This window comes from Anas acuta, chromosome 19 (assembly GCF_963932015.1).
Source record: "Anas acuta chromosome 19, bAnaAcu1.1, whole genome shotgun sequence".
Classification (NCBI taxonomy): Eukaryota; Metazoa; Chordata; class Aves; order Anseriformes; family Anatidae; genus Anas; species Anas acuta.
The window spans coordinates 11,452,456-11,467,781 of NC_088997.1; the positions used below are offsets into that span (position 1 = coordinate 11,452,456).

Genomic DNA, 15,326 nt, shown 5'->3' on the forward strand with positions numbered 1-15,326 from the left:
CCAGCTCCTCCGCGGAGCCTCCCGCGCCCCCGCCCCGCTCCCGCCCCGCGCCGCCGCCGTGGGAGCCGCGGAGCCGCTGCGGCCGGGAGCGGGGAGCGGGGAGCGGGGCCCGTCCCCGCCGATCGGGCTCCGGCGAGCCGGCCTCAGCCCGGCTGGAGCGGCCATGGAGGCGGGCAAAATGGTGAGTGCATCCTCCTCCTCCTCCGGGGCCCCCAGCAGCGGTGCGGCGCTCCGAGGGCTGCGGAGGGGGGGACCAGCGGTCCCGGGGGAGAGGGTCAGGGCTCCGGGGGGAGCTGCTGGAGCTGGGATTGAGGGCTTGCTCCCTCCCGAGGCGGGAGCTTGGCAAGTTTCATCTGTTTGCGAACCCCCCCCCCAACCCGAATTTTGGTGTTTTCTGCTGTGAAAGCAGGAAGAAACAGCCCGGTGTTACTGGACGTGTTGCAACGGGAACCGTACTCCAGCTGTCTGGGATTCATCCCCGGCGGGAGACATCGTTGGGGTTAAGCTGATCCCCGCTGCAAGGCAGCTCCCCTGTGTTGGGGTGCACTCCTACCCGCACGTTGCCTTGCACCCCGCATTTGGGTTAGCGGGGTACAGGCCGTGCCCTGCCTGCTCAAGCTGCCACGCATGGCTAGCCGGGATGCATAAGGCCAGCCCCTGCTTGGTCACAAGGGATGGAGATGGGCTGGGGGAAGCAGGGCATGAGGAGCCATCCTGGCATGGAGGCATGGCCATCCCCTGTGCTGGTCACCTTGAGAGGGAGATTTTGCTTTTCACTATCCCCAGGTTGGGAGCAGCGAGGATGGGGGCACAGGTGCTCTGGCAGAGCAGGGCTGGGGACAGGATGAGGTGACAGGGGTGTAGCAGCAGGGAGCCAGCAGGGTCCAGGCTGTTCTCGGCTCCTGCACAGGATCCAGGTGTCCCCAAGGAACACCTGGACGTTTCTGGAGTAACCAGCTTGCAGCCATCTGTCTGGGTGGTGGCTGTTCGTTTAACAAACTGACGTAGGGAAGAGGAATGCTCCCTTAATTTTCTCACGTCTGCCCACAGTGGCAAGGGACTCTTCATTCTGTTCAGAGGAGCTGCTGCTTTGCAGGAGGAGCTGCAAGGAAGGATTTCCACAAGAGTGCCTGTTGCTGCCTTTGCAGCCTGGGGTTCACCCAGCCAGGGACCATTCTGCTGGTGCTACCGCACCGCAGGCATTCCTGCCAGGCAGGGTGACCCACAGCTCTGCGTCTGGTGCTTAAACAGTCCATGGCATAGTGCATGGGGCTGTCACCTCACCCCGGAGCACTTCAGGGTGCCTGTCACATGGGAGATAGCAGAGATTGCCGTACTCTGAGATGTGCTTTGCAGGCTGTCTTGCTGTTGAAGGGACTAGTTTCGTCCTGAAGACATCTCCATAAGATTTAACATTTCCCAAGCAAGTTTGGTCCTGGGATGGCTGCTGATCACTACAACGCTCATCTGGAGATGAGCATGTGGCATTCTGGTTCTTCTCCCTGCATCCTCAGGCATCCTGTCTCTCTCCCGTGATTCCTCCCCCATTATAAAAGTGCCTGAATATTGGTATTTGTCAGCAAGCAGAAGACTCCAGTTGGGGCCACTGGGAAAGTATCAGGAGTATTTGAAGACTGTGGAGGATCTTCCTGGAACACTGACCCCAGAAAACATAGTGATCCTCCGTCCACTGATGCAAAGCACCACTGGTGGAAGAGATTATCTTTGCATAAAATCCCCACTTAAAATTAAAAGCCTGGCTAATGGGACAGTGCGGAAAGGGCTTCTGGCCATGACAGAGCAGGCTGGGCAATGTGGGGCACAAGTGCAATTGGCTGATGATGATATCATGCCCTTATCAATAATTAAGTAAGAAGAGTAATGAGTGGTTGTCAGGAGGAGCGGCTACAGAGGAGCTAGGGAAGCTCTGCAGGTGGAATCCATGCTGCCCAGTGGGAGCAGGTCTCAGGTGCTCATGGTGCCCATGTCAACGTGTGTAAGGGCTCACTGCCATGTGGTTCTCTCACTGCTTCTGGATCTGGCAGGTCATTCCAGTGTCTGCTTGCACTGGGGCCTCTGGTCACTGCAGGTCTGATGTGCCCCAGGGGGATGATGTCTGATGGGGAGCTCTCTTACCCAACCAGTGAACTGGCTCTGTTCTCAGCTGCTGCATCTGGTGGAAGGAGGTGGTTTCTGGCCAACCTCATGGCCTGCCTCCTGGTGCTGACAGCTCTTTTCCCAGAGGGGCTGCAGGAAGGAGTGAGGCTGAGCAGGATCCATGCTGGCTCCTGAGGCAGCTGGAGCACTCCCCAGGTTCTGCTGCAGCCTCAGCTGACTTTTCATTTGACTACTTGTTTCACCTGGAGGTTTCAAATGGATCCCAGGCTTTACTGCGTAAACTCCCTGGATGGTCATTAGTGAGGTTTGGCCTATTCCATAGCCTTAGTTTTTGCCAGCCATTCTCCCCAAAATTGATTTTCCTTCTGTCCTTTTTTTCCCAAAGCTTTTCTGTGTGTTGAAAGAGTCCATGTTCCTTATGTTGGATAAAAAAAAAAAAAAAAAAAAGGAATAAAATCCAGAGCTTGGAGTGTGTCCAAGTAATTAATCTGCATAAGCTGTTTATGGTATTTGAGAAATCAATTGTCCCAACTGTTTGGGTTTTGATACCAGGATGGTATGAAGTGCTGTGTGAGGTGGTGTTTAACGCAGCAAGCTCTTGTTTCCAGGGTCGGTATAACCAAAGCCTGCAGACCTATGCTAACAGCTCGGCTCTCCCTTCCTGGCATCAGCCAGATCTCCACTATCCACATCAGACTTCTCACTCAAGTCTCTGACAAGTCAATTGAGTGCTTTTCTTCATTCTTTCTCTTTGGCTCAAAGGCAGTAGGAGCGATCAAATTTCTCTGTCTCTTCCCACCCTGCCTCTCATGATACTGTTGAGCCTACTATTTGAGTTGGAAGATCCACAAAGCCACCTTCTAGGAGCAATTTCTTGCACATACAGTTCATAGAAGCACGACTTGCAGATGCTTTCCACCAGTTTGATGCCACTCTGCTGCCCTCAGGAGTAGCTGGGAGCTAGTGGGATGGTCTCCTCTGTTCTTATGTTCAGATGCACTCAAAATGTGCATCCCTTGAATTATTTTATGTTTTCTATTGTGATAACAGTGCTGTGGCTCATGAGGCAGAGGCCACAGATCTTGCTGAGGAGTCCGACAGCTGCTCAGCCCTCTTGTGTTGCCTTGTGGTGTGCAGAATAAGATGGAGACCTCTAAACATTGCACCACCCCTTCCTGTCCCAGAGCAGTAGGTTTTTCTCCTCAAAACACCACACATGCTGGATGTGCTGTTCTATAACACTCGTGTCATGCTTTGACTTGTGCAGGTGAGCATTAATGGTTGGGAGGCCAAGCATCATATAGGTCTGAAGTCATTGTCTTCCCAGCCTCAGGAGAGCAGAACCAAAGGCAGTGATGTTACATGGTGCAACGTCACCTCTGGTCTGGCCATGTCTGTACCAAGAAGAACCTCACATGCAGTGCTCGCTCCCTGTAGCAAAGTGCCCTGCGCTGCCCCAAGCCATTGGCTCGTGCCAGACCATGCATGGCCTTTCAGAGAGCAGGTTACTTTGGGAGCTGAGGTTTTCTTTTCCCGAGTGAACATTAAGTAAATCTCCAGCCCTGGATGCAGTGTGCAAACCCTCGTGGATGTGGTGAGGTTTCAGGGTGTCTAAAGCCAGAGGCAAACATTGCTTTGGGAAAAGTGTGATTGTTTCTTACAGTCCAAGTGAAGGCAAATGATGAGACTTGTGCCTTTCTGGGTATTAGTCTGTGGTTGATTGGAGCAGCTCGGGGTGTGTGATCCCTGGAGTGGCTTCAGCTCCTCAGTGGGAGGCAGAGGAGCACTTTGTTTCTAAGTTCATGGATCCAGGAATGGAAGCCCCTGATGCAGCCAAATTGCCCAGATTAAAGGTTGGAAAATATTTTTTATGTCTCCTTTCACTCCCAGTTCAAAGAGAGCACTTAGGACTATGATGGAAGGCTGCGAGCCACTCAGTTTTTGCTGGGCATTCTCTTATTTTGTACAAAGAAATGTATACACATGTGTGTGTGTGTGTATGAGGCATGCCACTTGGCCTGCCATGCTGCCTCCACAGCCTCTGTTTCTTCACTTCCCTTCCGCTGCGGTTGTGTACAAAACCAGGGCTGTTCCCTGCCTGGGTGCTACTGTATAAGGCCATGAGGCTGAGCTGCATGGTGGCTGCCTCCTTAGGCATGCCTGTGCTTTACTGCAGCTCTCAGGAGCTCCCAGTCCTGAGCCGGTCATGAATCACTGCAGGCGTTATCCAGCCCACTTTGCTTTGGGACGTCGCAGCGGAAAGCCTTTCCTGAGCTTGGAGAGCCTGTGTTTTGCTTTTGGCTGCTGCAGTTGAGTGATGTTTAAAAAGAGACGTGTGCCCTTTGAGCAGCTGTGATTTACACCTCTGGAAGGCTCCCTCACTTCCCAGGGGGATTGCCATGTACTGCTCCCCCCCGGCCCTGCTGCCCAGCGACCACAGTGGAGCTTTGCTGAGCTGGGATTTGCATTTTAATTAATTTCACAATTTTTTCCAGGCAGCTCTGTGCTGGTCAGATCTTCTCATTTGCTTCCCCTGGAGCCCCTGTGTCTGCAGGGCTTGGTTGAGAGCAGTTTTCCGGAGGTATGCTCAATCCCAGCTATCCATTTATAGAAAGGAATTAAGGAGAAATGAGGAGCATTACTAAGAGGATTTGCACTGCAACTTACTCAGTTTCTCCAAATAATTTGCAATAGCTCTGGATTCTTTAATCAACACTCATTTCCTTTTGGAAATGAAAGGAGATGTGGGAAGGCGCCATGCAGCTACTGTGCAGAGCTGAACTGTTCTCTGCATAATAGGAGATTTGCAATTCAAAGGATGCTAAGCTTGTAATTTGGGGAAATCTGGAAGGGGGATGAGGATGTGCATATCTACATGTGCATGTGAAAGAGTGGGACTGGTCTCACTGCACTCAGAGAGCCCTCTGTAGCTCTGTCTCAGATCCCACATGTGTTTTTGTGCCCCTTTGTCTCTCTGGGTGGTGCCTGCGGTCACACACCCGGAGCCATGTTTTGGTTGATCTGCTCCAGTCAGTGCTCACCTGAGCTGTGCCCCATGCTCCAGCCCCATGGCCCTGCTGTGGGGATGCTGATGCAGTGGTGCAACCCCAGCAGCTCTTGCTGTGTGCATGGGGCCCACTGACGCTCCACCAGCTTCTCCTCTCACTTCCTCTCCAGCCCAAATTTGCGGCATTGCACCAAAGGATTGCACAAAAGAGGAAATGAGGGGGTACGGGGAGGGTGCATTTGCAGAGGCATCATCTCCACTGCATGCCTGTCTCCCCAGGCAGTCTCCCCATGTTGGCCCCAGTGCCAGCTCTGGCATCCCTCCATCAGCTCAGAGAAACCAGAGCAGGGCTGTGGCACCACCAGGGAAACGTTCATGGCCTGGAGGTCAGAAACAGCTACTGCGGTGGAGAAACTCACAATTAAAACACCATAGTGGCTGGGAGTGGTGCCTCACCCATGCTTCTCCCTACCTGTCAGCTGGCATAAAAGGCGTATAATCTCATTTCAAGACAGCCCAGCATCTCTCGTGAGACACCTCAGCCTTTTTGACCTGTTTTTGCAGCCAAAACACTCTTGCTGCTGCTCCACATCTCTCTTTGCTTTCACGGGCACTGCTCCGGCCCAATGCCTGTGGCGGCTCTGCCTGAGCCAGTGGTGGCAGGCAGCACTGGAGCATCATTGGGCCATCGAGCCCAAAACCTCCCCATCATCTGTACTGGGCCTCAAAGGGACAGCAGGGCTTGGGGACGGGACTCCCAGAGGCCACCACACAGAGCAGACCAGGCATGGCGTCATGGCTGCTGCCTCTGCTGTCCTGCTCCACTTGGGTTCCTAGTGCCAGGAGTCTGCCAGGCCTGCACCAAAGCCTTGTCCTTGACTCATCAGGAAAAGCCAACAGGAAGCGGCAGTTTAAGCTTGGAGCTCCACTTCCAGCTTTTCCGGGGGAACAGAGGCCATGCAGGACCCCCCCAGCTCCACTTCCCTCTGGAGCCAGCCCAGCCCAGCTGTGAGGAGGGCGTGAGCCAGGACTGTTGGCCTACAGCCTGCTGTAGAAGGAACCATCTGGGTTCCCTCCACCATCCCTACAGGGTCTCTTTCAGCTTCCATTAAGCAAGGCCGAGCAGCAGGCTCTGCCCCGTGCCCACACCTCAGCCAGGTTGGCCTGGTGCAGGATGCTCACAGCAGGCAGGGAGCACGGTGAGCAGCAGCGCAGCATGACCGGCGACTTATGTGTATCCTCAGCAGAGCCTGTGCCATATGGGTGGTAGTGAAAAAAGCAAAGGGATAAATGGATTAGCCGTGCTCTAAAGCCCCCATGCTGTTGTCCACTGCTGGAGTGAGCAGCAGTGTCCCCACAGCACAACCAGGACACACTGTTTCGTCTAAAGAGGGGTGCTTGGCCCTGGGCGGTTCCTCTTGAGGCTGCAGTTGTGAGTTCAAGCAGAAGCCATCTCAGCCCATAAGCATATTGTCCCCACTCCAGCTGGCGGGTGCCTGGGGGCAGAGATGTTTTAGGGGGAAGGTGGGTTGTGCTTCACCTTGTTTGCTGGGGGGTTGGGCCATGCCCAGCTGCACGTGGGGTGTGTATGGCTGTACCCTTGGTTCCCTATGGTCCTGCTTCCCTTATGAGGACATTTTGGAGATGTGGAGTGCTGTGGGGATGCAGGACGGACTGTCAATGAGTAAGGCACTGGAATCAGTCCCACTGCTTTAATTGGCTTGCATCAGTAATTAACTACTTCTGACAGAGCTGAGCCAGCCTATTTCTTCCATCAATAGCATGGATCCTCACAGAGCACTGGGAACGTGAGTGTTCTGGTGTCCAGCAGGTGCTGGATGTTGCTGTGAGCAGAGCATGAGCCTGAGGAGCGGGTGGCTCCATGCCAGAACCATAGCACTCACACCAAGCAGCTTCCTTGATCCGCTTGGTTTTGACCACTGCCTGTGGCTGGGCTTAGAACAGGCTTGGTCCCACAAGGTTTGTGTGCTTGTGAGCGCCAAAACACCTTCTAGGCCCAGTCCAGTTCCCAGCCCTGCTGCATACTTGAGAAAGCAGATGCAGAAGGAGGATAAGGCTAAAAAAGCACTCAAAATCCTGTAAAGAAAACACCTCCAGCAACTGCCTCTCTGTAGGCTACAGAGCGCACTGACTTCTCACTCTGTGCCTATGCTTCTCAATGTGGGCTTCCCAACGTCCACAACATTTGCATTGCAAACCATGCCTTTCCTGGCAGAGAGCTGAGAGCAGCCTGAGGGTATGGTGGGCTTGGCTGCACTGGGGAGGGTTGTGCCAGCTCCAAGTGGGTTGGGAGCAGCTGGGGAGTCCCTGGCTGCAGGGAGGAGCATATGGTGGGGCTGGGAGGGGGCACAGACGGAGCAGGAGCAGGAGCGTAGCTGGGCTGCGACATGGAGGTCAATGTGTTCTGGCTGGAGGGGGGAAAGCTGCAGCAGGAAATGGGGAGAGCTGGTGGGGGTGCATCTCCTGCCCTCCTCCACCATGCACATGGTAAAACTATCCCATGGCTGAGGGTACTCACAAAGCTGCTCAATTTCCTCTGTCCCGTGCACACTCATCACTCCACTTTGGCAGTGATTAAGCTGGGACCTGTTGTTTGTTGCCAAATGACACAGCCATCCCAGGTCCTGTTCTGCTCTGTACTGCTCATGGTGGTCTCACCGTTCCAGTACTGGATTTCCCCGTCCTCCCTGAAACACCCTCTCTGCTCAGCACCCAGCAGAAAGCAGAGCTGGAGCTGCTGGCTGCTACCCGTGATCCAAGATCAGGGGAGAAATTTGTCTTCCCCTGCCTGAGCCACCACCTCTAGGGCAGGAGAGGGTCCTTTTGTGGTCGCTGCTTTAATTGCATCATTATTATGCTGAGTAAATGAGTTCTGGCAGCAGCTGAACCTGGCAGATGCCAGGCACATCCCAGAAAGGCATCCAGGAATGGGCAGTGTCCAGCTGGCACAGGCCAGCAGCTGCTTCGTGGGCCGGGGACCTGGATGGGACCCAGGCCCCAACAGGTGCTGGCAGAGTGGGGGTACTGGGGGAACCCAAATCCTTCCCATCTCATCCCCCCCCCTTCTGTTTTTCAGACTGTCAGCATCAATAAGGCTATTAATACACAGGAAGTGGCTGTCAAGGAGAAACACGCCAGAAATATCCTTCCGAGAGTTGGCCACAGGACAAGCAAGCGTGGGAGCTGGCTGGGGCTGCTTGGAAAAGGGCCCGCGGCAAGGCAGCACGTGGGGGGGTTGCTGGGCAGGCTGCTGGGGTGCTTGGGGGGGCTGGACGAGACCCCCAGGGGCTCTGCCTGCTGGCTAGGGCTTTCTGGCATGGCACCAACAATCCATCCATTTAGTCCAGGCCATCTCATGGGAGCGGTGATGGGAGGGATGGAGGGGTAGATGATGCTGGGTCAAAGCACTGTCACTAAAAGCTGACCTCTGGCATCGCAGCAGGGTCAGCGGAGGGACCTGCCCACCTGACTCTGAGCATGCTGTGGCATTCCTGGGGCAGCGGTGTGCAGGGTGCCTGGGCAGCGTTGCCTGTGCTTGGCAGCCTATCATTGGTGGCTCGGCTTCCCTCAGCTCTGCGGGTGCTGGTTGAGAGAGTACAGCATGTCCCTCGTGCACAGCAGCCCTGCTTGCCCCACACTTGGCATCAACACTGCTGCCCAGCTTTGTGGGGTTCATTCTCCTGTCCCCTCAAATTCACAGGGATGGGCACATATGCTCTGCAGGACCCCATGTTTTATGCCAATGGGGTTGCAGGGTTGGGAGTGGTTTCGAAGCAGCCAGCCAAGCTGTGGGGCAACTTCCACCCCCGTTTCCTTGACCAGCCTCCACCATGCATCCTGGGCACGCACCACGAAAAGGGGGCACAGACCTTCTGGTCAGTGGTGAACCGGCTGCCGCTCTCAGGCAACGCCGTGCTCTGCTGGAAGTTCTGCCACGTCTTCCACAAGCTCCTCCGCGATGGCCATTCGAACGTGAGTGCTGTCCCACGCTCCCAACTGCATGAGGAGACCTCATATTCATCAGCACCCTTCAGACTCCTGACCCTTTCCTTGAATTTTGTGTGCTGGAACTGATGTCTGTCCCCAAAATGCTGGAATCCCTCCACTCCCTGACTTGACCCCAGCTGTGTCCTGCAGAGCTCTGGTACCAGTGTCCCAACGCTTCTCAGTGCAGCAAGCTTGGCTCAGCAGCCAACCTGGGACCAAAGTTCTTCCTTGGGGGTCCGCATGGGGCAGTGGGGGTGTCAGCCAGACGTTACCCTCCCGCAGCTGTGAGTAGTGAAAGGCAGCAGGGAGTCCTCAGCAGGGACTGGACAGGGCATCCCTCCCCATGTGCTTTGCAGGAGCCTTCATGGTGCCAGTCTGCCCACAATAGCCCACACTAAGTCATGCAGAATAACTCACCCTGGTGCCTACCATGGCTGCAGTGCTGGTGCTGGAGGAACCACTGTCCCCAGGGTATTGGCATGCATGCAGGAGCTGCCAAACAGGATCCTGCCCTATGCATGGACAGCGAGACGGAGGCACTCTGGGGCAGGGAAGTAATGGCAGCAGGCTGGCTGCAGAGTCAGGAACATGCCCAGGGCACCCATTCCTTAGACTAATTGCTGGGTCATGATAACGCACACTTTGCCGTCAGTGCCCGGCATGCCACCCTCATTTGCTGATTATTTTCTTCTTCATCTGTCCAGGTCCTGAAGGATTCTGTGAGGTACAAGAATGAGCTGAGTGACATGAGCAGGATGTGGGTAAGTGGTTGACCCTGCCAGCTGTGTGACTCTGTGGCTGCCCAAACAGAGGGTGAATTGGAGCCAGCTCCTCAGCAGGGACTGTGTGGTCATCTCACCTGCGAGGAGCTAGATGCTGGGTGCTGAGCACCAGGGACGCACAAAATCCCTCGGGGCTCACTCTGCTCGTCAGCACAGTCTCAACACCTCCCCAGAGCCTCCTAGCCTGGAAGTGCCATATCTGCTCAGTTCACTTCATCATGCTGCAGAGAAGGGTGAATGAGATGGAGTATTTATAGCAAGAAATACTCACGATAGCTTAAGTGACTTTTTTCCAGATACGGTAGGTTAAATCAGGCACCAGAAGTTCAGGAGAGCAGGGCAAGGCAGGCTGCAGGAGATGGACTGGGAGTTGTGGGGATGTGTGAAGCAGGAGGATGATGCTGGTGGAGAAGAACATCACTGATACAGCACAGGAGAGGGGCGCAGGGCAGCTGAAAGGCAAGCAGGACCCCCAAGGAGGGTTGAAGAGGTGCAGCTTGAAACTGAGCTCAATGCGATGGGTGGGTGGCTTGAGTACACCAGGCTTGGTGTGCAGGTTGCATTCAGTATCCACTTCCATCAAAATCAAACACGTTGGGCAAAACTAAACATATTCAGATACTGGAACAGGCTCCCCAGGGAAAGTGGTCATAGCACCAAGCCTACTGGAATACCAGAAGCATTCACTCTCTCAAAAATATAGCTTAATTTTTAAGTAGTCTTGTGTGGAGTCAGGAATTGGACTCAGTGATCCTTGTGGGTACCTTTCAACTGACTGCGATTCTGTTATTCTATGATTCTGTGATATGCTTTCTGTTTTATGGCAAAACCCAGTAAAAGTGTTCTGATAGTCAAAAGCAGAACTGAAATCTGCAATATGAGAGACTGAGATGAGAAGATGGTGGCCAAATCCCCTGCCATGACCCTCCCCAGGCCCATATAGAGGGCCTAAACCACATGCAGGTAGTGGGAGTGCACAGAACTCCCCTTAGTATCCCAGAGGGCACAGCACACTTGGCCAGCTTGTATGGCAGTGGTGTATCGAGGAAGAGGAGGTGGAAGATGAAGAAGGTGCTGGGCTTTTGACTGCTGCTGACCCAGGCAGCGAAGGGCAGAGGCACAGGGCGGTAGGATGGGGCAGGAGTCCAGGCAGGCAGGGGTCAGATCTGTATTCTTATTGCAAGGCAAGAAGGCTTTTTTGAAGGCACAGCCCGCCCAAGGTCTGAACATCTTCTTGGTATCCCCAGGGCCACCTGAGCGAGGGCTATGGACAGCTGTGCAGCATCTACCTCAAACTGCTGAGAACCAAGATGGAGTTTCACACAAAGGTGAGCATCCCATCCCATCCCATCCCATCCCATCCCATCCCATCCCATCCCATCCCATCCCATCCCATCCCATCCCATCCCATCCCATCCTCACCACCACGTGTCCCCAGCCTGCTTGTCACTTGGACCTTAGTGATGAGCTGCCTCACAAAGGGTAGTTGAAGCATGTCAAGAGCACTAAGCCATGCCGTCTGGCTTGGTGGACCCTGGCTGTCGCACTTGGCACCAGAGGTAGGACTTGCTGAGCCACTGCTGCATTGAGGGATGGGTGCTGGGGAGCCTGGGGCTCAGCCCTGCTCCCAAAGCACAGCTGGGCTGTGGGAGTTCATGCTACAGGGAGCTGCAGGGGCAGAAGCTGGTGGCAATGCAGGACAGCAACAGGCAGAGCTGTTGCAGGAGTGTCATCCTGGCTGTGACCCCAGCATGTCCTCTTCTGTATTGTGACCATCGTGAAACATGCCCCAGACTGCTAGTGTCTGGATCAGAAGTGTCCCAAGGACCACAGCCTTAGGGACGGCTGTTCTCATGGTGGCACCTGGCGTGGTCTTCCTTGTGCTGAATGCAAGGGGCTATGCAAAGTATGGAGAGACCCCCAGCCTTGGGGTGCACATCCCCTCCTGAGCTCTGCAGGAGCCCAGGCACCTTCTGGGCAGGCAGAGGGGGCAGAGCCGCAGTGTGCCGGGCTGAGCAGGGCAGGCTGAGGTAGAGCAGCTGTAGTGCACTGCGGGAAGGTCTCCTGCCTGGCAGCAGGGCCAGGTAGGGGAAGCACAGGCAGGGCAGGAGCCGGTGCTGGAGTGTAAATGTCCTGAAAATCCTGCGTGGAGCCCAGCTCTCATGTATCACCAGGAACACAGGGAGGGAAGCCAGGGGTTCAGGCCAGTGGGGTGTCCTGGTTTGTGCGTGGAAGAGGATGAGCAGCAGCACCTGCTCCAACCTGCATACCAGCATTGAGGATTATTGGCCATGGTCAGCAATGGATGAAGCACAAAGCTCTTCTACAGCTGCCAGAGGGTCTGCCCCCATCTCTTGTTAAATTACTTGTTAAACATCGCTGAACGTGGGGTGGTGTGGGAGGGCTGGGTCCCAGCCAGAGTCAGCAGAGCAGCAGCATGGTGTCCCATCCTGTTCCACACAGTGATGTCTCCAGCGTGTGGTCTGGTAGCTCAAATAATCATTCTCACTCATTAAAATCCATGCTTTCTGGCTCTTGGACTCTGGGTGCTTCTGGCCACTCGGAGCAGGGGAACAGCTTAGATTTTTTTCCCCCTCTCTTGTGTGCCTGCCTCGGGAGCTTGTTTTGAGCCTCCAGAGCAGAGTTGCTGTGCAGGTCCCTTGTCTGGGCTGAGTTTTGGAGAGGATGTGGTCAGAGTTGGCTGGCTCCAGGTCTGTTGCTGCAGCATGCCTGCACACAGCTCGGCCAGTGCTGGCTGCCAAAGGTGATGGGGAGCATATTTATAGAAAGGAATGTGATGTGCCCTGTGGGGTGTTGGGAAGCAGTGCACCCGTTGATGGAGTTTATTATTTAGGCAGACGTTCTCTTATGCTTGTGGCATTAAAATAAAGGCGTTCCTCCAAGAACAGAATGAAAAGTCATTGTGGGCTTGTACACAAACACTGCCTTGTGTGGGTTTAGGTGCTCTAAAGCTTAAAGTAGTTGGCTGTGGCAGGTTTGGTACCTGCAGTGTTTTCTTTCTTTTTGAGCTCTGCTGAAAAGGTATTTTCAGAAGCTAGGCCTGTACCTGTAATCCCTATTCAGCTCTGTTTGGAGCCATAGTATGGCGTACCTTGACTAGTTGGGGCAGTAATAAGAGGCTTTGCCCTCTGAGGTAAATGGCAGCTCCTTTCTGCCCTGCAGCACTTTCCTTTTCAGCCTTGCAGGAGCTGCTGCCCCATCTCTTTGCAGCTGGGCAGGTTTCTAAGCCCAGAGGGAACTGATTTTTCTTGCTAGAAGTACAGGCTGTATGGACCATGGAGGCTCTGGCTCCTGCTCACCCAGGGCTCAGCAGGCCTCTTGTTAGCCTTTTTTCAGCAGGACTTACCCCCTGCAGCAGGAGGTACCAGCCGCTCCCCACTGCCGCAGCCCCTGCCCTGTGGATGAGGGATTTTGCTGAGCTTCACTTTTCCTCCTGGCAAGGGATGGGGCTTTCAGGGTGATCACTTGCCTTTGTCCTCAGTCTGGAGTCTGCAGGGATGAGGTGAAGCCCCTTTGGGGCTCTCAGCATTGCTTTGCCAGGATGGAGGGATCTGGTGATGGACATCGAGACTTTAGCCCACCGGCAGACCTGGGGGCAGCAGCCCCTGCTCAGCACTGAGGAGCCCAGCTCGGGATCCTTTGGTTCAGCAGGGACACCAGGCCAGGTGTCCTGGTGTGGAGCCACGGTGGGCATGGGAGCCCCTCCATGTTCCTGACTGCTTCTTCCCCCCACAGAACCCACGGTTTCCCGGCAATCTCCAGATGTCCGACCGGCAGCTCGATGAGGCAGGGGAGAGCGACGTCAATAACTTGTGAGTGCGGGACAGGCAGGTGGCAAGGGGGAGGATGGGGAGCTCTGCGCACCCTCGCCGGCTGCCCCTCCAAGCCAGGGACGTGGCTCTGTCTGGCACCTTGTCCCCACCACCTGCCATGGGCACTGTGAGCAGACAAAGCCACCTGCCAGGGCTGTCACGTCCCTCCCAAGCAGGCAGTGTGTCACCCCGGCACGGGGTAAGGTTGTGCAGGGACACTGCCCAACCTTCCTGGCCCCTCTTCCCTAGCTTCCAGCTGACGGTGGAGATGTTTGACTACCTGGAGTGTGAGCTGAACCTATTCCAGACAGGTAAGCCCCTCATCACCCTAGTGTGTGGGCCTGGTGTGTGCCATGTGGCAGCACCGGCTCTGGGAAGGGAGTTGTCTGAGGGCATCAGGTCTCATCTGTTTTCCATGCACTTCACCACAGTTGTTCTTAGATGAACTTATTCCATGTCAGAGCCATTCTAGCCTCATCACAGCCCTCCTGCAGCTCTGTGTGGGGTCAGCTGCAATGCACTGCACAGCTCCACTCTCCCCCACATGCCTCTGGCTTTAACTCCCCAGCTTCAGACTCCCACTCCACAGCCTTCCTCAGCTGAGTTTCTTCTCATCTTACTTGTGGGCTTGTGACAGTTTCTGGCTTTTATTAGTGGAGAACACAAGCTCCCCCAGGTACTTGCAGTGGTGCTGGAGCTGGAAGAGGTGTGGGAGTACCCTCTCTTCCTCATGCTCTCAGAGGCTGTAATCAGGCATGGAGGTAAAAACAAGTCAATCTAAAGTCTTAGGACCGTAATGTGCTTCTGCACACTCTAGCAAGGTTGGGTTTGGGACAAATTAAAGAAGTACCAGAGCAAGGCCACCTTAGGATGCATAACACCAGACTCTGAAGATGGTCCCCAGACACATACGGCAGCAGCCCTTCCTTCCCAGCTGCCAGGCATCCCTTTCCTAGGACTTGCATGGGAACACATTAGATATAATTAGATGCACTGTGGAAACCAGAGGCTGTGGTGCTCAAGACCTCACTCCGCTGGCCTCCAGCTCCCCCCTTTGTACTGTCATGTACCTTGGTAAGTGCTTCAGTAAATCAGCTGTGTTAGTGCTTTGTGTAAATGCACATAAAGATTCTCTTGGTTAGGCACCCTACACATGACCCTGATCCATAAAACATGCCTCTAACGGTCAAGGAGTGCAGTGGGATGCATGTCCCCTGCAGCTATGTGGGATGCTCCAGTGTGTCTTGTACTCTGCTCCCTGCAGAGGATCCCTGCCATCTGCTCCTGGGTATTTTCTGGAGCATCTCCCCAGCAGCACACACGGTGCAGCAGGATGCTCCACACACCAGAAGTGCAGCCCCTGCTCCCGCCTGCCTCTAAGTTGGAGAATATTTGTGCTGTCTGTTATTTACCCCGAGGCTGCTTGGTGCTTCCCAGCACAGAGGCTTGACAGATCTGTGTGCAGGAGAGGCTGAGCAGCACAGCCAACTGGGATTAGCACAGGGTGACCTGCTTTGTCTGCCACCGAAGCACGCTCCTGCCCTGGGGCTGCCTCTGGCTTTGTGCACACTCACCTCG

The 15,326-nt window shown here is 54.8% G+C and overlaps 1 protein-coding gene across 2 annotated transcripts in view; it reads left to right on the top strand.

The window, feature by feature from the left end:
* HIP1 (huntingtin interacting protein 1) overlaps positions 1-15,326 on the top strand; it is a 50,287-nt gene that overhangs the window by 20,304 nt on the left and 14,657 nt on the right. The window contains exons 1-7 of one of the 2 annotated variants that reach the window (XM_068655916.1): positions 27-181; positions 8,223-8,286; positions 8,976-9,118; positions 9,838-9,894; positions 11,163-11,243; positions 13,672-13,748; positions 13,998-14,059. In XM_068655916.1, coding sequence (XP_068512017.1) covers positions 164-181; positions 8,223-8,286; positions 8,976-9,118; positions 9,838-9,894; positions 11,163-11,243; positions 13,672-13,748; positions 13,998-14,059 — 502 coding nt within the window. In that variant the 5' untranslated portion in view covers positions 27-163. Of the gene's footprint in view, positions 1-26; positions 182-8,222; positions 8,287-8,975; positions 9,119-9,837; positions 9,895-11,162; positions 11,244-13,671; positions 13,749-13,997; positions 14,060-15,326 lie in introns of those variants that run through there. The other variant, XM_068655917.1, reaches the window with a different exon arrangement.